The sequence below is a fragment of the Pantherophis guttatus genome, chromosome 2 (genome assembly GCF_059756535.1).
Source record: "Pantherophis guttatus breed Tessera chromosome 2, ASM5975653v1, whole genome shotgun sequence".
NCBI classification, from domain to species: domain Eukaryota; kingdom Metazoa; phylum Chordata; class Lepidosauria; order Squamata; family Colubridae; genus Pantherophis; species Pantherophis guttatus.
The window spans coordinates 266,189,244-266,211,972 of NC_142064.1; the positions used below are offsets into that span (position 1 = coordinate 266,189,244).

Sequence of the window (22,729 nt, forward strand, 5' to 3'; positions counted from 1 at the left end):
CTCCTGCCACCACGTCAAATAGCTGCCAGACAGATTCTGTGTCGGTAGCGGGGTCCTGAACCAGCAGTCGTCAATGAACTCCGCCACCATTCCCTGGTGGGTTCAATCTCTTGCCCTGAGTCCTGGACCGATGCCACCTGAGCCGGCTGTACATGTCTGGGAATCTCACGCTCCTTGGGGCATACGTCCAACAGGGCAGCCCCATCGTCCTGCGCTGGAAGGACCACCACTGGGGACAGGTCCTCTGCCACTCTGGCAGTGGCCTCCGTCGCTGTTCCATCAGCAATTCCCACGATGCTCCCCTGCCTTCCTATGCCCTGCAGGGAACCGGTAGGCAAACAGCTGGAGACAAGGTGGGGGGGAAAGGATGGAGCATTGACTTACTGTCACGTTCCGAGCCTTCAGCACCAGAAAACAGCAAGCGACATAGTTCTTGGCATGAGATGCGTTTAATGCAGGCTTGAAAACTTGGCACAAAGTAACTACAATCAAAGTCAGCGCTGGTCGTTGCTGCTTCACACCTGGTTTTAACACCCCTGTATAATCCTCCCCTTCCAGAAGCTTCTGGATACTGAGAATGGCCAAGAAGCTTTGGACGTGGCTGTGTCTTCTCCCTCCCAGCATGCCTACTTTTTGGTAGCTTTTCAGCTGATTGACGCACGCTCCGGGGCTCCAGCTGATCGGCACTTTCCTCTGCAGCCATCAGCTGCTTGGTGCATTACTCGGCCTCAGCTTAAGCCCCATTCAATCCAGGTGCTAACACACCCCATCAGCAGAGCTTTTACTCCTTTCCTTTCCCCCCTCAGGACCGCCCCAGATGGCAACCCTGAGACAGCCCACCAGACGCATGCTGTGTCAGAGTGCACACAGTGTGATATTCTGAGACAGCCCAGGAGCAAAATACAGTAAACAGATGTTTGTCTTTCAAAAAGTGGTTTATCTACAAGGAATATATACATACAAGTACTAGGCAAAGTCAGGCACTCATTCATCAACTATAGAGTGGAAGCACACATGGAGAGAGAGAACACCCTCACAGGGCCTCTCTTATATTTACAGCCTCTTAAAGTGATAACTCTGCTGACTCATTCTCCTTGCATCATCATTTCAGTATTACAGCCTTACAGCAGCTGGTCAGTTATTAAATCATCGTAACCCTGACATGCTGTTACGGAGTTTGACATGCTATTTCTGGTTTTGGAGACCCTGGGTCCCTTCCCAGCTCTTCTTTTGCTTTAGTGCTCTGGATTTTAAGAAGCCACCTCCAGTTCAAATAGGGGTTCCATTACCCTATTTGACGTAGCCAAGCTAATCTTAGCACCAAGGGTCTTTCTATACCCAGCACTATGATGAAAGTGGGTTATTATGTGCACCCCCATCTGCATTTCTATCAGCTCAGTGACAAATGTCACTGGGATCCCCCCCGCTAGATATCTGTCCAGCTGGCAAAAGGCCACTGGAACCTCATCAGTTGCATTTTGAAAATAATCTTTGGGACAACAGCTTGAATACCACATGTAGTATATATAGTTTCTTCATACATGACTTAGCTGAAGAGATTGGAAGGGAACTCATCAAATTTACAGATGACACCCAGTTGGGGGAAATAGCCAACACTTTAGAAGATAAGCCCAAGATCCAAAAGGGTCTTGATGCATGTGAGCACTGGGCCCTTTCCGGCAAAATGCAATTCAGTGGTAAAAAAAGTAAGATCTTACACTCAGGGAAGAAAAGCTAAATGCACATCTATAGAAGAGGTTGTATGTGGCTCTAGAGCAGTAACTGTGATAGGGATCTAGAAATGCTTACATATGAGCTAGCAGTGTGCTGTAATTGCCTAAAAAGTCAATGCAGTCCTAGTTTGCAACACCAGAGGGATAGTGTCAAGATCACCTGAAGTGTTAGTACTATGTTATACTGTATAGGTAAGACTACACTTTGAATACTGCATCCAGTTTTGGTGACCAGGATACAAAATAAGTGTTCAGACCAGGGTGAAATGCTCCCAGTTCAGACCGGATCGCCCGATCCAGTAGCGATGGAGGTGGGTGGTTCGGAGAACCGGTAGCAAAAATCCCTGCCCCCACCCCCCCACACACACACATGCCCAGCTGAGCCGCACAATCATCGGAGGCTTTTTTTTTTTACTTTTAAAAGCATCTTTTCTACAACCTCTTTGGCCGAAAAAATATTTTTAAAAGTAAAAAAAAAGCCTCTGATAATCGCGCAGCTCAGCTGGGATCGTCAAAGGCTTTTAAAAGAAAAAAAAGCCTCTGCCGATCAGGTAACTCAGCTGGGATTGTCAGAGCCTTTTGAAAGCATTTTTTTTACAACCTCTTCAGCCAAGAGGTTGCAGAAAAAAATGCTTTGAAAAGCCTCTGACGATCCCAGCTGAGCCACGCGATCATCAGAAGCTTTTTTTTTTTTACTTTTAAAAGCATTTTTTCGTGGGAAGAGGTTGTAGAAAAAATGCTTTTAAAAGTTAAAAAAAAAATGGCCACACCCACCCAGTCACATAACCCCCCACCAAGCCACGCCCACAGAACCGGTAGTAACAAATTTTAGATTTCACCACTGGTTCAGACTGTAGAAAGAGTGCAGCGAAGAACAACAAAGACATTTAGGGGACTGGAGTGTAAAGCATAGGATGAACAAATGTAGGAATTGGATAACAGAGAGAAGGACTGGGGCAGAGGTAAAATTCAGCAGGTTCTGGAGAACCAGTAGCAGAAATTTTGAATAGTTTGGAAAACCGGCAAATACCATCTCTGGCTGGCCCCAGAGTGGGGTGGGAATGGGGATTTTGCAGTATCCTTCCCCTGCCACGCCCACCAAGCCACGCCCACAAGAACCGGTAGTAAAAAAAATTTTGAATTCCATCAATGGACTGGGGTGATATGATAGCAGTCTTGCAGTATTTGAAGGACTGACGCAGAAAAGAGGAAGCATACAGCTAATCTTCACCAGCTAAGTACATATTTCACTGTTTCACTTGGCTCAGCTGCAAAGGTCGGTTGCTAGGAGACTGAAAATGATTGATAGCACGTAATCAGTGGGAAGATCTGGCCAATGGCATTGATAGAGATGGGGCAAGCCTGTTTTTTGGCCTCCCTATCAGATAGGGAGCAACTGTGACTGCAAAGCCAACAGTACAATAACGGCCGCCCCCCGGTTGATCTTAAAGGAGTTAAAACCATCGAGTGGTGTATTGCTAGAAAGGATGGAAGGAGAGGAGAAGCCCAGAGGAACTTCCTCTTCCGGAAAGGAACAGGAGAGGAGAGTGGCGTGCAGAGAGGCTCTGTCGCTTATTCCAAGGATCGAAGCATCAGCTGGAAGGTGAGTTGAGGGCAGGTCGGAGGGGAATCCGGGAGCAACTCAGGCTGTTTGGTTCCCTCCACGGCCTGGAAGCAGAGAAGCAACTAGAATGAGGAATAACAGTTGGAAGGGATCTTTGAGGTCATCCAGTCCAGCCCCCTGCTCCAGCAGGAGACCTTATACATTTCAGGCACATGGCTGTCCAGTCTCTTCTTCAAAGCCTCCAGAGATGGAGCAACCACAGCTTCTGCAGGCAAACTGGTTAATTCTTCTCACAGTCAGGAAATGTCTCCTTGTTTCCAGGTTGCTTCTCTCCTTGATTCGTTTCCATCCATTGTTTCCTGTTCTGCCTTCAGATGCTCTGGAGAAGAAGTTGAGCCCCTCTTCTTTGTGGCAGCCCCTCAAATATTGGAAGACTTCTATCATTTCAACCCTCCTCCTTCTCTTTCTCTTCTGTAGACTAGACATACTCAACTCCTGCAACCCTCTTTATATGTTTTAGCCTCAAGCCCCCAAATATGTTTGTTGCCCTTTCATGTCTTCTCTCTTAGTAAGTATTAAGTCCAGCATAGTTGACCCTGTTATGTTTTCTTGGCAATAATCTGCCACTATGTCTTTTTGATTTTTTACTTCCATGTCTAGCCAACAAGCATGGTATTTCCTATTGGCGCCCCCTCCATGTATTAACCAGGTTCAACTACTGAGGACCTTTTGGGATGTTCAGTTTGTATAGGTAGTCCTCGCTTACCATTTGTTTCATGAGCCTTCAAAGTTACTATGGCCCTGCAAAAGTAAATGAAGACCTGGTCCAGAAATTTATGTTCATTGTAGCACTTCTTCAGTGACCTGAACAAGTCAGCAGTTCCTGTGGTTATGAAGGTGCAGGAAAAGGAGTTGCAGTAATTTTGTTTCTGCCAACCTGTGTACATCTATGATGGTTGCAGCATCCCACACTCCTGATCCCCATTTGTGACCTTCCCAGCTGGCTTCACACAAGGAAAATCAGTGGGGATGCTGGCAGGAGGTTGCAAGCCACAGGTGAAATTGCCTTTAATCACCCTCAACTGCAGAGGAACAGATGTAAGTTGGCACTCTCACGTGGCATCATGCTTCGTGATCAGGCTGCATAGTGACACAGATGCCAGGCCCAAATGCAGTCAGTAAATGAGGACTGCTTCAATAGGAATGTCACCGGAGTAGTTGTGGAAAGTATTTTTTGCCCTTATTTGGATCTCAGAACTTCCATGGGCAAAACGGGTGCTTCAAATCTTGCAGAGGCTTTAAGCATCATTTCATCAGTTAAAGCCCCACATCTCTAAAAGTAGTTTGAAAGGTTTGACTGTAACCATTTTGGGACATTTTTCAGGCTGAAAACATGGATTTTCCAGATATATACATTTGTGTGTTTGTTTGTTTCTATTTTTCTCTGTATGCATATATTTATTTATTTATTATTCGTATTTCTATGCCGCCCACTCTCCGAGGACTCTGAACAACATATTGCCCCCAACAATCTGCATCCTCATTTTACCCACCTTGGAAGGATGGAAGGCTAAGTCAACCTTGAGCCCGTGAGATTTGATCTGCTGAACTAGCAGTCAGCTGGAGTAGCTGCAGTACTGCACTCTAACCACTGCGCCACCTCTGCTCTTTGTATATATCTACAATTGTATAATCTATCCCCAGCACTTCCTGATATATTTCATAGTAACCTTTCCATTTCACAAAATTTTTATTAGTTGCTCAAAATATAAAATACAGAAGTGCAAAGAAAAATGAAAATAATGGTAGAAGGGAGGAAAAGGAGGAGCGAGAAAAGAGTAGGGTTAAGGAGAAAAGAAAAAGAAAAGCATTGACTTCTGACTCCTTTTGGTGCACTAGAATAAGGTACTAATATAAAACCTCAACTATTTACTTTTATATGATAATATAAAGTAGGCACTTTTATAACAACAAAATTATCTAATCAACAAAACCCAAAATCAAACTTTCATTTTTTATCTCAAGATCGAAGTCCAAAAGCAGTTTCCATGTAGAAACAAAATAGTGTTCTTTTCTTAAATCAAAGCAATCACTTTAGCTATCTCTGCTAATGCCATCAGGTTTTTCATCCATTCATCCATTGTGGGAATGAAAATATCCTTCCATTTTTGTACCCAAAGCATTCTTGCATCCATCGACATGTATAACATCTATGTTCCATTCTTTTCAACTTCTTTATCCATTAAGCCTAATAAACTATCTAGTTTTATTTTATATTCACTTTAATAGTCTTCTGTATTAAGATGTGTATCTTACTTCATTTCTTTTGCTTTGTGACATGCCAATCATAAATGATAAAAAGCTCTTCTTTATATTTCCAAAATTCATTGCCTTTATATGATTCCCTAACCATATCATACCATAAATAGTTGTGCCTTCAAAATCTTAATTCATCACCCTCTACTCAAGTAACTTCTTGGAGAGTCACCCACTCTTTTTGCCAGACAAAACAAGGATCAAAGTACAATTTCAAATCTGGTAAACCCAGCCTCCTCTTTCCTTACCGTCTTGGAATAATTTATATTGTTTATTCCCTTGCAATATATACTTAGAGATCTCCAACTGCCATTGTTTAAATGGAGTATCACTTACAAATATTGGTAAAGTCTGAAACAGAAAATGTATCTTTGGTAATTCAGGTGCTGGAGGCTAAAACATACAAAGAATGGTTACAGGAATTGGGTATGTCTAGTCTAATGAGAAGTATTAGCGGAGACATAACAGCAGTGTTCCAGTATCTCAGGGGCTCCAATAAAGAAAAAGTCAAGTCCATCTATTTTCCAAAGTATCAAAAGAAACAATGGATGGAAACTAACCAAAGAGAGATGCAACATAGAACTAAAGAGAAAATCCTAACAATTACAGCAATCAACTAATGGAATAACTTGCCTTCAGAAGTTTTGGGTGCCCCATCACTGGAGGCTTTCAAACAGAGATTCAACAGCCACTTGTCTGAAATGGTAGAGCAAAGAGTAGGCTAGAAGACCTTCAAAGTCCCTTCTAATTCTATTATCTATCTATCTATCTATCTATCTATCTATCTATCTATCTATCTATCTATCTATCTATCTATCTATCTATCTATCTATCTATCTATCTATCTAAAAGCAAAATATCACTCATGCATCATGACAAAATCTCCAGAACTGTAGAGCCTATAAACTTGAAATTTGTCACATATATTCCTCTTGGCTTCTAGGTGCTCACTAAGAAAGGATTTTTCAAAATGACCGTCAGAGGATTAGTACTTCCTATATTATTATTAACACGCTCTGATGCTAAGGAGTTCTTCTCCCCCTCCCCACCTGAAAAAAAATCTGTTCCAAATGCAAAACACAAGCAGAGGAGAGGAGTTTCAGTTTTCCTTTCACAGCAGCAAGCAGGGGATAGGATAGGGGAGGCTTCTGTTGGACAAGCCTGAGGGAGAAAAGGGGGGTAGGATAGGATAGGATAGGATAGGATAAGGGAGGCTTCTGTGGGGCAAGCCTGAGGGAGAAAAGGGGATAGGATAGGGTTGGCTTCTGTGGGGCAAGCCTGAAGGAGAGAAGGGGAGAGGAGAAGCCGATCGTAACTACTCATTAATTTTCAAACTGTAAGTGTCGATTTATCATTTATTATAAATTTTATATTTATTATTATTTATCACATAGTTTCATAGCGGAGCACAGGTATTCAGCTAGTTCTGTTATATGTTGTATTCATCTTAATTACAGTGATTCTATCCAATAATTGCTGTATTAAGAATATGTATTGACTCAAGTCAATAAGAGCGTTTCATGGTTGAATGCAAATGTGAACTTCGATCTCTGTAATCTTCAATGTGTGAAATATAATCAATTAAGGTTATTTTAACATTGTGGCATATTTGCTTTCCACCGTTATTGTGCCATATATATTTTCTTTTTCCACATCTTCTGCAATCATTTTATAAAGAATAAAACTTACACATTTCTTTGAATCTTACAGGCAAAGAGGATGCCAGTAAGAGCACTCTGGACAACAGAATAACAAGCAACATTAAAAAGGAAAGCACATCAAGCCAGAAATAAAAATATTTTCCATTTCCTTCAGAAAACCCCGGATGTGAGGGCGATCTGGCTGCGACATCTGTCACCCCATTGATCGCCAGGGTTGATTCGGCTGATCTGGCTGGCTAGGCGGGTGTCCCCTTCCTCCCTCACCGCTCCATGTGCGTCCCTCCCAAAGCTGCGTGCTCGGTGGAAGAGGACGACCATCCCAGATAGAAGGAGTGTACCAATCTTCGGTCAAGGGTATACGATAGCTGCGCTCCCCTGCTAGAACCTCCAAACAAGCTCAAGAAAACCCCAAAATTATTCTTCTTCCCCAGCAGGTGATCAAAAAGAGATTTTGAACTGGAAAAAGTAGAGTATGAAGAACTCAAGGATACATTATATGTAGTCCTCAACTTACAATACTTCATTTAGTGACCGAAGTTACAACGGCCCTGAAAAAATTGACTTATGACTGTTTTTCATACTTATGACTATTGCAGCAGCCCGATGGTCACGTAATTTATATTTGAATGTTTGGCAGCTCCCATTTATGATAGTTGCTGTGTTTTAGGGTTGTGTGATCCCCTTTTGCAGCTCTACAGATGTGCCTATTGTGGGCAAAATGCAGATTTCAAATTACAACTGAGTATGCATGAAATGATCTACATTAGAGAAAAGCAATACTAATGTGGCCAAAGCTTTAGTCAGAACAGCTCCCTTGTGGTTCATGGAAGGACCCACAGAGAAGATCTACAAGAGCTTCCAATGTAGTGAGCTTGGCAACTTGGTGATCCATTAGAGAACTTACACCAGGAAGAAACCTGGTCTCATTGTGGGAAAAGTTTCAGTCTGAACTCCGGTCTGGTGATACACTAGAAGATGTACACAAAAAAGAAATCATATGACTGTCCTGACTGTGGGAAATGTTTCAGTGGGAATTCCAGCCTGGTGAAACACCAGAGGATTCATACAGGAGAGAAACCTTTTGAATGTCCTGACTGTGGGAAAAGTTTCAGTTATAGCTCCTGCCTAGTGACTCACCAGAAGACTCACACAGGAAAGAAACTCTTTGAATGTTCTGATTGTGGGAAAAGTTTCATTAAAAAATACAAGTTCATCAGTCACCAGAGGACACACACAGGGGAGAAACCGTTTGAATGTCCTGATTGTGGGAAAAGTTTCAGACAAAACTCCAGCCTAGTGATTCACCGGAGGACTCACACAGGAGAGAAACCGTATGAGTGTCCAGTTTGTGGGAAATGTTTCATTGACAATTCCAACCGGGTGAAACACCAGAGGACTCACACAGGAGAGAAACCATTTCAATGTTCTCTTTGTGGGAAAAGTTTCATTACAAAATACAACTTTATCTGTCACCAGAGAACTCACACAGGAGAGAAACCCTTTGAATGTCCAGAGTGTGGGAAAAGTTTCAGTCACAGTTCCCAACTGGTGATACACCAGAGGACTCACACAGGAGAGAAACCATATGAGTGTCCGGTTTGTGGGAAAAGTTTCATTGACAATTCCAGCCTGGTGAAACACCAGAGGACTCACACGGGAGAGAAACCATTTCAATGTGCTCTTTGTGGGAAAAGTTTCAAGCACAATTCCAGCCTGGTGATACACCAGGGGACTCACACAGGGGAGAAACCATATAAGTGTTCGGTTTGTGGGAAAAATTTTGTTTGCAATTCCATCCTGGTGAAACACCAGAGGACTCACACAGGAAAGAAATCATATCAGTGTCCATATTGTGGGGAATGCTTCATGAGAAAATTCCATCTCATGAGTCACCAGAGGACACACACAGGAGATAAGCCCTTTGAATGCCCTTTCTGTGGGAAAAGTTTCAGTCACAAAAGCCGGCTGATGAAACACCAGAGAACTCATACAGGAGAGAAACCGTATGAGTGTCCAGTTTGTGGCAAAAGTTTCAGTGACAATTCCAACCTGGTGAAACACCAGAGGACTCATACAGGAGGGAAATCATATCAGTGTCCATATTGCGGTGAAAGTTTCATTAACAAAATTCAGCTCATGAGTCACCAGAGGACACACACAGGAGACAAACCCTTTGAATGCCCTTTCTGTGGGAAAAGGTTCAGTCATAAAAGCCGCCTGATGAGACACCAGAGAACTCATACAGGAGAGAAACCATATGAGTGCCCTGTTTGTAGCAAAAGATTCTGTCAGAATTACAACCTGGTGAAACACCAGAGGGCTCACACAGGAGAGAAGCCCTTTGAATGTCTTGATTGTGGGAAAAGTTTCACTAAGAATTCCAGCCTGGTGAAACACCGGAGGACTCACTCAGGAGAGAAACCCTTTGAATGTCCTCATTGTGGGAACACTTTCATTACAAAATTACAGCTCACAAATCACCAGATGACACACACAGGAGAGAAAGCTTTTGAATGTCCCGACTGTGGGAAAAGTTTCACTAAGAATTCCAGCCTGGTTAAACACCAGAGGACTCACACAGGGGAGAAATTGTATCAGTGTCCTGTTTGTTGATGAGTTTGGAGAAGGTTTGAATTTCATTTCTGAACTCCCATTGAGAGTGTAGGTGAGAAATAGACTCTGAATACTGGCCTGATCATTTTGCTGAATTACCCCCACCCCCTTCTCTTACTGATGAAGTTGTCAAATGAATGTGCAAGTTGTTAAGCTTCACAGTAGCTACTTCGGAGTTTGGAGTTTGTCCTCATGGAGCCAATGACGATGCGGAACCAAAATGCAACCCTGTGGAGTCTTGGCTCGTTCTGGCCTCCCGGATGCCCCACTTCCCCGCTGGGCTGCTGGGCAAAGATTCTCCTCAGAGAAAAAGGAGAGAGCATCACCTGAGGAGAATCGCTGCCACCGCTAGGTTGCACACTGGTACCTCATAGAGGCCTCTGGGGAGGAGACGGTGGCGAGGGAGAAGGGGAAGCCCTGGCAGCTGCACTGGGCGAGGAGGGGTGTGTGCTGGGGCTGTTGCCGTCGCTTCGCTGCTTCTCTCCCCCACCCTGGCTCGCCTATCTCTTTAAATCACACCTCTTATCACCACACGTGCTCCGTTCCCCGTGCCACCCTGAAATGGGCCTGTCCTTGGTAGAGAGCGTGCGTGGCAGGCTCCTCTCCATAGCTGCTGTCAGTTGCTGCCACCAGCAGGCCCAAGCAGGACAAACCATTTGGGAAAGGATGGGGGGGGGATAAGATAAGGAGGAGAAACAGAGGCATCTCGGCTTGCTCTCGCCTCCCGGATAGTTTTTCCGGCAGAGCTGCCTGTGTTGGGATGCCCCAAGGATGCCCCACATCCCTCCGGCCAGCTGGGCTTCGTGGGTGGGCTGCTCCTGGACTCGTCAGCCTGTGGACAGATGTCAGATTTCCACCCTCCATCACCTGTTCAGGGGTTCCTTTCCCTCCCCTGGGGAGAGAGAGAGAGAGAGGGAGGGAAAGGCAGGGCATCCCAACACAGCTCTGCCGGAAAAGCCATCTGGGAGGGAGGCGAGAGTGAGCCGAGATGCCTCCATTCCTCCTCCTTACCTTATACCCCCCCCCCCGCATCCTTCTCAATTGGTTTGTTACGCTCACGCCCTTGAGAGGAGCCTGCCACGTGTGCTTTCTACTGAGGACAGGCTCACTTCTGCGGGGGGGGGGGGGGGAGAGAACGTGTGGTGACAAAGAGGTGTGATTTAAAGAGACAGGCAGAGGCAACACCCCCGGCACACACCCCTCCTTGTCCGGTGTGGCTTCTCCTTCGTCATGGGCTCCAGGAGGAGGTGGGGATCCCATCTCCCCCATTCGGAAGTGGGCTAAATTTCATTGTGCTGCTGCGCAAGGCAGCAACAGCAAATGTAACGCGATGAAGGCGGAAGGCTGTTTCACATGGCATTTTTAGTCCCACAAACAATGGCGAGAAATGCAACGGAGCTGGGCTGGAGTGACCCCCCCCAGGGGAAAAAGAGAGGGTGAGAGAGGGAAAGAGAGAGAGGGAGGGAGGAAAAGAGAAAGGGGAAAGAAAAAAGGGGGGAGACAGGGAAAAAGGGAGGGAGGGGGAAAGGGGGAAGAGAGAAAGGAGAGGGAGCAGTAAAGAGAAAGAGGTAGAAGAGAAAGAAGGGAAGGAGGGAAAGAGATTGAGAGAGGGGAAAGAGGAGGAAAAGAAAAGAGGGGAAATATATCACAAGTTTTTCTTTTTTATTGTTGCTAAATGTAATATTTCAAAAACAGGAAAAAAGGGGGCATAAAAGTGCATTTATCACATTTTTATTAGAACGATTAGCTGAACTCTGCCTTGTTTATCATTATTTTAGGTCATAAAACCTCATTATTCAGGTTAAATTGCCATGTTGGCACTTTGCGATAAATAAGTGGGTTTTGGGTTGCAGTTTGGGCACTTGGTGCCGAAAAGGTTCGCCACCCCTGCCATAGGCCATTCCTCCCCCATAGGGTCTCCACTTCTACTGGATCCCTGCAATCCTTAGGCCTGACTCCCACCTACCAGGCATCACAGTCTCCTCCTCCATACCTTTTGAAGATTTCTGAGTCTCGTGGGGAAAGAGGACAGGACATACATCTCTGGGCTGTGTGACTGCCTTATGGAAAGAGCCGTTATTTTGACTGTGCCCAAGATTCATCCCTGGACCATGCAGTGGACTTGTGGAAGGAGCTGCCATTTTGCCATGGCTGCCTCTGTGTCAATATGGTGGCTGTTTCTGGGTCACTGGGAGTGGGACAAACTGTTCTGTTTTGCTACCTTAACACTGTAGACTGTGTTAAGGAGTTGTGGGTGCACTGAAAATGGTGGCTGTCTCCAGGAGATCTCCAAAAGGGCAGTATTATGCTGCAGCTGCCAATAAAAGTCAATGCAGTCCTAGGTTGTATCAACAGAGGAATAATGTCAAGACAACTAGAAGAGATAGAATTGCTTTATGCAGTGCTGGTGATACCACACTTAGAATACTGTGTCAAGTGCTGGTCACCATGATATAAAAATGTTGAGACCCTGGAAAATGTGCACAGAATAGCAACAAAGATGATAAAGGGTCAATAGAAGGGACATTATAGCTGTCTTCCAATACTTGAGCTTACCATATTTTTTGGAGTATAAGATGTGCCTTCCCCCCGCCCCAAAGGGTGAAAATCTGGGTGCGTCTTATATTCCGAATGTAGCCCCACCCAACCTCTCAAACGGAGGTTTCAGGGGCTGAAAAAAGCCGCTAAAACTGAAATGGAGTTTCAGAAAAAAAAGCCTTTGAAACAGAGCTTCAAAAAAAAAAAAAAGCCTCCAAAACAGAACTTCAGAAAAAAACCCTCTGAAATGGCAGGAAAAAAAGCCTCTGAAACAGAGGTTTCAGAGGCTGGAAAAAAAGCAAGGAGCAGAGCTCACAATCAATGAAACTGTTGCTAAAATTCACTACTGGGAAAAGCTGATTGGCGGTATTCTGGGAGGCCGATCCATCCGCCAATCAGCTTTTTTCTTATTTTCCTCCCCAAAAACTAAGGTGTGTCTTATACTCCGAAAAATACAGTAATCTCTTCTAGGGCATCAGACAGCAGGACAAGAAGTAATGGGTGGAAGCTTGTTAAAATGAGGCCTAACCTAAAATATAATTTGTTTTGTCAGTGAGAGCAATTAATCAATGCAATAGCTTGCCTCCAGGTTTTGTGGGTATTCCATGAGGTTTTCAAGCGTAGGCTGGACAATCATTTCAGAGGGATGGTTTAAGTGTCCTGCCTTGAGCAGCAGGTTGAATTAGAAGACCTCCCATTAGAGTCCCTTCCAAGTCTATAATGCCTTGATGGCGAACCTATGGCACGCATGCCACAGGTGGCACGCGTAGTCATATCAGTGGGCACCCCAGCGCAGCTCCAGTGCGCATGCCAGCTGATTTTCGGGCCTTCTGGGCCCACCAGAAGTAGGGAAACAGGCTGTTTCCTGCCTCCAGAGGGCCTGGAGTGGGTGGGGAAGGCCCGTTTTTCTTTCTCACCTGGATCCAAATCCTCTCTATGTATCTGGGGAGGGCGAAAACAGCCTTCCCCATCCCTCCAGAGATCCTCTGGAGGCCCGAAATGGCCCACATAGAATTATGGGTGTGGGCACACACGTGCGCGAACCTCCCCCGCCCCCCTCTTCCTAGCATGCGATGGCAAAAAGGTTAGCCATCACTGCTATAATGCAATGTTTCCATGAATTTAGAGACAGTTTAGAAAATAGCGAAAGAGCAGCCCCATGAACTTGCTTCTTGTAAAGTGGCTTTTTTGAAAAAGAAATTATTTTATTCAGAAAATTAATATAAATAAATCTCCAAAAAATACCCACAAAATTTTAAAAACAAAGATAGACACATTTTAAAAGAAAGAAAAAAATGTGTATTAAAAAGATAAAAACAGATTTACATATATTATCTATCTATTATCTATCTACTATATAGAGAGGCAATGCCAGATCCCTAACATGATACTGCCATTCAAATGCAGGGAGGGGGGAGCATGAGGATAAGATATCCTTTATAACCTTTTTCCTGGTGCCTAAGCGTCCTGCAATATTCTCACCTTTTTTGGAATTTAATTTCTCATCTTTTCATCTCATCTTCACACCTGTGGATTGGCTGAATCCACATTTGGACTAAAGGGAGGGATTCTAAAGCCCTATTTCTAACTCTATAGTTTGGGAGGGAATTTAGAGTCTGCTTCGCCTTGTCCTGCTATCCCTTCTTCTCAATAAAAGGTTCCTTTTGAAATACCACATTTCAAGAGTCTATACTTTCTTGGGAAAGGAGGAGAGGTAGGGCCTTATAGGTAAAGTAGTTAACAGGTGAACCAACAAAGTTAAAAGAGGAAAGCATTAATACTCTAGTTTTCTATCTAACTTTTATAAAGTCTAGAACGGATTCTTATTTACCATAAGTCATCATAATCATTGTCTCTGATCTTTCTGGGATGAAATATCTTTGTTTGATTCTTACGAATTAAACTTTTTCTTAAGATTTTGGTTGAGAGCCATAAAACAACAATTGTGTCTTATTCCTCAAAATCATAAACTTCTGTTGTCGATCCATTTTCCCCAAAGAGTCCAGTCCAAATAGTTTTCCAGTTAGATATGGCATGTCCATTTCCCAGTTACCACCAACTTCATCACATCAAAGTCCAGTTCATCAGCTATTGAGTCTGTTCACTCCAAATGTGTAGAATCCACATCCACTTCAGCCTTCTCCAACCAACCAGCAGTTTCCAAATCGTAGTGAGGAGGCTTTTAAGAAGTGTCTGTGCTCCCCATGGGAGCTTCTTGGGAAGAGCTCAGGCTCACAAAGGGATTCCTTTGTGTGTGCTCATAATCCCAAACGCCTCCATCAGTCCCAGAGGAAGGGAACCTCCCAGAACAGAAATGTTTTCTCTCACCACGATCCTTCACATCCTTCTGGATATGAATTATTTCCTCCCTGTGATGCTTCTAGCAAATGACATCCACTGCACATGGCTTTTTGTTCCTGTGTGTAATAAAGGTAGTCCTCCCTTACCATTTGTCTCCTGTAGTAACCATTGAAGATTATGATGGTATGGGAAAAAAAACAGCTTTGCAAACAAACATTGTATTTTAAAATATCGAATTGTCCCATAATCATGTGTTAGCCATTAGCATGCTTCCCAACCAGCCAAGAAAAGTTCATGGAGAAGACAGAAATGAAATTACTAGCAGTCAGGTGATGCCTCACTTAATGTCCGCAGTGATTTAATTTAACAACCATGGGCAAAGTGAGGTCAAAAGCCTGTTGCAATCAAGGGCAATTAAATGCTGTTTTTTCAATCATAACCCTCTTTAATTCTGACTTGATAATCTGCTTCTTATAGTCCAGTTTGATAAAAATCTTCCCTTTTGCCAGGTGTGCTAGCATGTCCTTCGTTAGGGGCAGCAGGTAAAAGTTTTGAACAGATATAACATTTAGGCCTCTATAGTCTACGCACAGACAAAGGGACCAATCCTTTTTTTTTCCTGGAACAAGACTGGGGCTGCCACCCTGGGTTGAGCCTTTTTTAATTTTTGTCTATCAAAGTCCTCCAATTCCCTAGGAGTCATTGAATAGATGCTCCAAACTCCGCTGAAGATGTTACCTAGCCGGATAAAACATTCAGAAACCAACCCACAAGTTCAGAGAACGAACCTTCACCCTCAGTCATTAAATGAAGTTTGGATTTAGGCAGTTCAGCACCTAGCACGAGTACTATGGAGCAGTCCGTTGGCCAGTGGGGTGGGAGCTCATCTGAGCGCTTCTCGCTAAAGATGTCCCACAAGTCCCAGTACTCCTAAGGAATGCTAGGATCAGCCTTTCGCTCTTGCATTACTGCTCCCACCTCCTGCCTTGGCTTTGGGGTCCCTTCCCAGGTCTCCTTTTGCTTTAGTCCTCTGGATTTTAAGCAGCTGCTTCCTCCAGATCACATAGGGGTCCATTTCCATAGCCGTGCTAATCCTAGTACCAGGGGTCTTTACATATCCAGCGCTATGATGAAACTGGGTCTCTGTGTGGTCCCCCATCTGCATTTCTATCAGCTCAGTGACGAATGTCACTAGAATCCCTGCTACAGATCGGTCTAGCTGGCAAAATGCAACTGGCACCTTGATTGGTCTAAATCTCATCCCCAGCTTCTCAACCAGGGCAGGCTTGACTAGGCATCTGGTGCACCTTGAGTCCAGAAGGACCGCTAAATTGGCTTTTTGTCCTGAGGATTGGACTACGAGTTCAATGGAGGCTGTCACCAGAGTGATTGGGCCACTTACAATGAGTCGTCATTGGAGTTGGTGTCACTCTCCCCAGGACCCTCTGCTGGGCTAATTGGAGTCATCTCGCCATCTTTGGGGAATGGGGTGAACTCTTATGACCTCAACTCTTTCCAGGGCTGTTTTGTGGGCTCCTGGTGACAGCTTGGTGGGCTCTTTGGTAAAACCCCAGGGTCACCTTTGGGCAGGATGACTGGATTTGCATTTGGTGGCCTGGTGGCCCTCCTTCTCACTTGAAGCAGGCGGTGGAACGTCACTGGGAGCTCTCCACTGGGAAATATCCATCCCAGGTGGTGTGGATGAAGCCTCCCATCAGAATTCAATCTCTTTTTGATCTCTCCCTTGATCTTCCATAAATGGGCCATGGCCTATTTGGAACCGAGCTGTGCATGAGGTGGGCCAGTGGACGCGCACAGCTCCACTCATGCGAGCATCAGCGCAAAAACTTCTCTCTTGTGTGAGTGGAGCTCGAGCGATCCTATTCCCTTTTCTCTCCCCCCATCACACAATCCAGGCTGCTAAGCTTCCTGCTCTCAATGCTCCAAACACAGAATGGGGAGAGGAGAAGCTGAATCTGACAGGTCAGCCCTGCTCAGCTTTGCTGACTCCCCAAAGCTTTGGGTGCGGAGAAGCCTGAACGGGTGCAAAATTACACCCCAAACATTTCTCTCTTGCATGAGGTGAACTATATTGAACTATAGTTCAACTATAGTGAACTATTAATGGGGTGGCGCATACGAACACCACATGCGCCACCCCATTAATCACACGGCCTGGTTCCTCTCCCACCCCACAACCAGGCCACCAAGATGCAAAGGGTGGAGACCACTGCTCTGATGTACCACCCAAGTCAGAATTCCGACTTAAACTTTTTCCACACTCTGAACACTCATTCAGCTTCCCTCATTTGTGAGTCCCCTGGTATCACCAGGTTGGAATTGTAACTGAACCTTTTCCCACACTCTGGACACTGATACAGTTTTTCTCCTGTGTGAGTTCTCTGGCGTAATACCAGGTTGGAATTATAACTGAAACTTTTCCCCACAATCAGGACATTCAAAGGGTTTCTCCCTGATGTGGGGCCTCTAGTCCAGGGGTGTCAAACTCACGTCGTCATGGTGGGGTCACTTGACGTATCAGGATTTTCCCCTTTGCTAAACCGTGCGTGGGCATGGCCAGCGCATGACACATCCGGCCTGCGGGGTGCGAGTTTGACAGCCCTGCTCTAGTCTGTCACCAGGTTGGAATTATGAGTGAAACTTTCCCCACACTCTGGAGACTCATGTGGCTTCTCTCCAGTGTAAATCGAACACCTTAGAACACTAACTAAAACTTTTCCTGCATTCTAGAAACTCATGCCATTTGTCTGCTGTGTGAGTCCTCTGATATATGACCAGGTTGAAATTCGGTCTGAAACTTTCCCTACACTCTGAACACTTAAATGGTTTCTGTCCTGTGTGAGTCCTCTTTTCACTCATGATGTGGGAAATCTTACAGAGACTTTTCCTACACTCTAGACACTCATGTTTTCTCTCCTGTGAGTCCTCTGGTGTGTCACAAGGCTAGAATTCTGACTGAATCTTTTCCCACACTCTGGACACTCATATGGTTTCTCTCCTGTGTGAGTCCTCTGATGAGTCACAAGGCTGGAATTCTGACTGAAACTTTTCCCACACTCTGAACAATCATACGGTTTCTCTCCTATGTGAGTTCTCTTATGTGTCACCAGGTTGGAATTCTGACTGAAACTTTTGCTACAGTCTGGACACTCATATGGTTTCTCTCCTGTGTGAGTCCTCTGGTGTGTCACTAGGCTGGAATTCTTACTGAAACTTTTCCCACACTCTGGACACTCATATGGTTTCTCTCCTGTATGAGTCCTCTGGTGTGTCACTAGGCTGGAATTCTTACTGAAACTTTTACCACACTCTGGACACTCATATGGTTTCTCTCCTGTATGAGCCCTCTGGTGTGTCACTAGGCTGGAATTCTTACTGAAACTTTTACCACACTCTGGACACACATATGGTTTCTCTCCTGTGTGAGTCCTCTGGTGTGTTACCAGACTGGAATTCTTACTAAAACTTTTCCAACATTCTGGACATTCATACAGTTTTTCTTCTATATGAGTTCTCTTGTGTGTCACTTGGCTGGAATTCTGACTGAATCTTTTCCCAAAATCAGGACTTTCATACGGTTTCACCCTGTTGTGAGTCCTCTGATGTGTTATGAGTTGGGAATTCTTACTGAAACTTTTCCCACACTCTGGACACTCATATCGTTTATCTTCTGTATGTGTCCTCTGATGTTTCACCTGCTTAGAACTGCTACTGAAACTTTTCCAACAATCTGGACACTGATATGGTTTCTCACCTGTGTGAGTTCTCTGGTGTATCACCAGGCTGGAATTGTGACTGAAACCTTTTCCACAATCCGGACATTCAAACGGTTTTTCTCTTGTGTGAGTCCTCTGGTGTGTCACCAGGCTTGAAATCTGACTGAAACATTTCTCACAGTCAGGACATTCAAAGGGTTTCTCTCCTGTGTGAATCCTCTGGTGTATCACGAGATGGGAATTCTGACTGAAACTTTTCCCACAGTCAGGACATTCAAAGGGTTTCTCTCCTGTGTGAATCCTCTGGTGTATCACCAGGTGGGAATTCTGACTGAAACTTTTCCCACAATCAGGACATTCAAAGAATTTCTCTTTGTGAGTCCTCTGTTGACTCATGAGGTGGGAATTTCTAATGAAACTTTTCCCAAAAACTGGACACACACTTTCTCCTTGGTGTGAGTCTTGTGATATACCATAAAGTAGCTGTACTTAGTAAAAGCACTTACCACAGCAAGTGCATTTGTAGGGCATCTGTCCAGGGATGAAATTCACTTACCTTCCCTACTGGCTCGCAAATGTGTGCACAGAGGCTGAAAAGTGTCGCAAAAAGGGATGTCATTACGTGGGTGGGCAGGGGTTTCGGGCAGTTGGCCCTACCGACTCGCGTGAGCCAAATAGACCCGGCTGTATTTCACCCCTGCATCTGTCCTGTGTGTCTCTTTCCATGAATCACAAGAGAGCTGTTTAGACTAAACCTTTTGTTACATTGGTAGCATTTCTATGGCTTTTCGACAGTGTAGATCCTCTCGTGCATAATCAGTTGTGATGTACTATCTGTGCTTTTCCCACAATAGGCACATCTATGGAGCTTATCCATCACTGATATTGAGGAGGTCAAAAATATGGAGAATCCCTTGTTTAGTTTGATTCAAACTGTTTTTTTTCTCACATATAGAGGCCTGTGTTACTGTCGGTTCTACATGGCTGTCTTAATTTACCTTTTTCTGTTCACTGACTTCCAGAAATATCCCTTTTTTCTGAATGAAAAATAATCTCCCTTGATCTTTCATGTAATGTATCCTTGAGTTTTGTATGCTCTATTTTTTGCAGTTTGAAATCTCTTCTTGATTTTCTCTCATTTCTCTCTCACCTGCTAAGAACAACTTTGTGGTTTTCTGAAGGAAATGGAAACTACTTTTGATTTCTTTCCTGATTCGCTTTCCTTTTCAATGTTGCTTGTTGTCCTCAATTGTCTGGAGTGCTCTTATTGGCATCTTCTTTGTCTATAAGATTCAAAGAAAAGTGTAATTTTAATTGTTTATAAAATGGTTGCAGAAGATGTGGAAAAAAGAAAGAAGTATGCATTACAATGAATAAGCAAACACGCCACAATACAAGAATAACATTTTACATCAATTATGATTCATTTGACACATGGAAGACTACTGAGATCCAAGATCAAATATCCATTCAGTCCTGAAATTTTTTTTGACTTGGGTCAATCACAAATTCTTAGCCCTACAAAGGCTAAAAATAGGGAGTAGAGAATGACAGGTGATGAAGTCCAGAGAACCTCAGTACCAGTTTGCATCAGAATCCAAGGCCAGGCACCCTGAGAAAGAATGCCTATTATTCCAAAACATCTCAGAGTTCTGAAAACATTTTGGTGAGTTCCGATTGATGGAGACAGACTGGTCATGGGGGAAGGGCTGAGATGAGGGGAATCCTTTCTGTATTTTTTGGCTTACAAAATCCAGAGCTAGCCTGACCTTATTGCAGTCAACATCTTTTTACTAAAATAACTTTTTGCTTCAACCCAGTGGAGTTGAGGGTCTTTCTTTCCTAAGGGATAAGATTGGGACAGGTCTGACAACTGCTTTTGAGCCAAGGTCAAGGTCCTTTTCAAAACTGGAGAGCTATGGGGGCAAAATAAGCACTTAGCAATAGCACTTAGACTTATATACCACTGCATAGTGCTTTTACAACCCTCTCTAAGCGGTTTAAAGTCAGCATATTGCCCCTAATAATGGGTCTTCATTTTACCCACCTCGGAAGGGTGGAAGGCTGAGTCAACCTTCAGCCGGTGAGATTTGAACTGTCAAACTACAGCTAACAGTCAGCTTAAGTAGCCTGCAGTAATGCACTCTATTCACTGCACCACCTTGGCTCATTAAAATGTTCATTTGAATGTTCATTCTTTTGCCTGTATCCTACGCCAAGGAACTTTTAAAAATTATTTTTAACAGTACTTAAATATGTGGGAACGTATGTGTGTAATGCCCTTGGCATTAAACTTAGCGAACTGTTTTGTATTAAAAATGATCAGTTTAGACCAGTGGCCTCCAACTTTTGGGCCCAGGGGCCCAGTTCCGTGGTGACTTTTCCATGTACCAAAGGGTTTTGCATGCTACCTGCATCCCACATTTGGGGCTTCGCTTGTTTCTGCAGCCCAGTCGCTGACATGCCACAGCCTAGTGTCGGTCCAAGGACCAGGGGTTGGGGGATCCCTGATCTAGACAGATTTATCCTTTCAAAGCACTTGGGGAAAATTTTTTAAATGTTATCTAATTTTAGGTTCTATTTAATTGGGCCAAACTATGTTATAATAATAATTTTAATTAGCAATTTTATGATGTTTGTGTATCTATATTTTTCTTGACCGTACACTGCCTTGAGTCCTACGGGAGAAAGGCGGTATAGAAAATAAAAAAATAAATAAAATAAAATAAAATAAAATAAAATAAAATAAAATAATAAAATAATAAAATAAAATAAAATAAAATAAAATAAAATAAAATAATAAAATAAAAAGACTTCTTCCCTCCTCTTTAAAAAAAGCCCAGTCAAAATACCATCATCTATGTTCCAGGCTGATGTTAATAAGTTCTGAAGTGCTCCAAGGATTACATTATATTAAAATATTTTCAGAAATCTCTAGAGAAAAGGAAAGCGAAAATGGAGAGTTCTGTGCCTTATACAGACACGAAATTTGGAGAAAAACTGAACATTGGAAAGGGAAGGTTGCAATGGAATAACTAGAAGGTGGAAGGATTGGCTGGATACACTATAAACAGAAACTCTCCACAGGGCATTTTATTCCAACAACTTTGGAGCTCAACCAACCTGCCTCTTGTGCACACCAGTCTCTCTTCCCCAAAATGCTCTGCGGGCAGTTAATTATTAGAGCTCCCAGGTCTCTTCCTTGGCCTGACAACCTTTTTTATCTTTCTAAATGCAGCACTACCCCTGGAAGGGCCGCTGGTGTCCTTGCCCTCTTGATATGGCCGCAGGTCTACACTGGTCCCTCGGTCAGGCACCTCTAACTGGCCTGGGTCGTGTAGTGTCGTAGTGGTCAGCCTCCTCTCAGCAGGCAGGACACGTGGTGGGGTGACGGTCAGTCTTTTCCCAGCCGGTGGGTCACAGGATGAGATGGTCTTCATGCGACTGGTGGGACCTTCATCCTTCCTTTCTCAGCAACCGAGGAGGAGGAGACGGAGAAGCGGCGGCGCAGAGGTTCCCACGGGAGCAGAAAAGCTTGCAAGGAAAGGCGGAGAATCGGAAGGGGAGGGGGCGCAACTGGGGAAACCCCCACCTCGCTCTCCTTCCCTCCCCCAAGGAATCCCTCCTCCCTTCCCGCACCTGGGGATTCCCCCCCTCCTCCTGGTTCTCTCCCCCTCTTGGGGCGTCTTTGTCCACCTAGCGCCCCATCTCCGCAGCCCTGGCTTAAGAGTTGCTGGGAGATCAGGAAAGCGGGCAGGAGGGGGGCCTGCAACTGGCTCCCAGCCCCCTTTCCTGCCTCCTCTCCAGGCGCAAAAGGTCTCTGTTTTTAACCCCTTCACTAAAGCGCTGCAATCAAAACTGTTTGATTGGGAGCAACCTGTTTAGGGCTAAGGGAGGTTTCAAGCAGCAGTTACTTATTTTTATCTCTGTACCTGTTGCTCTTTTTTTTTTTAAATTTGATTTATATGCCGCCCTTCTCCAGAGACTCAAGGCGGCTTACAATGCGTTAAGCAATAGCCTTCATACTTTTGTATATTTATACAAAGTCAGCTTATGGCCCCCACAATCTGAGTTCTCATTTTACCTACCTTAGAAAGGATGGAAGGCTGAGTCAACCTTGAGCCTGGTGCTAATTGACTCTGCACTGAAGCTCCCTACTGTTTATAGTTTGGAGTCTCACAAAGACAAGCCTTGGGAGAAGCACCCGGCCCTTAGAATTTCTGTTTACAGCTTGCTGGTAATTTTGGCACTCTACTCCTGCCAAAC

At 44.3% G+C, this 22,729-nt stretch overlaps 1 protein-coding gene and 1 pseudogene across 2 annotated transcripts in view; one reads left to right on the plus strand and one right to left on the minus strand.

Moving 5' to 3' along the window:
- Positions 1-900: 900 nt before the first annotated feature.
- Positions 901-22,729, plus strand: part of LOC117673512 (uncharacterized) — a 30,538-nt pseudogene continuing 8,709 nt past the window's right edge. The window contains exons 1-2 of the transcript XR_015732729.1: positions 901-3,336; positions 7,324-9,884. The product of XR_015732729.1 is annotated as an uncharacterized LOC117673512 (transcript). The remainder of the gene's footprint in view (positions 3,337-7,323; positions 9,885-22,729) is intronic.
- Positions 13,610-22,246, minus strand: LOC132708971 (uncharacterized). Its single transcript, XM_060685414.2, has 2 exons — positions 21,587-22,246; positions 13,610-19,746 (listed from the first exon to the last, which is right to left on the minus strand). Exon 2 carries the CDS (start codon positions 18,857-18,859, stop codon positions 17,642-17,644), a length of 1,218 nt encoding a protein of 405 aa, XP_060541397.2. The 5' UTR covers positions 18,860-19,746; positions 21,587-22,246; the 3' UTR covers positions 13,610-17,641.

Bases quoted from the DNA above. Each gene is read 5' to 3' on its own strand.
- LOC132708971 (XM_060685414.2), bottom strand. From the start codon at position 18,859: ATGAGTCAACAGAGGACTCACAAAGAGAAATTCTTTGAATGTCCTGAT.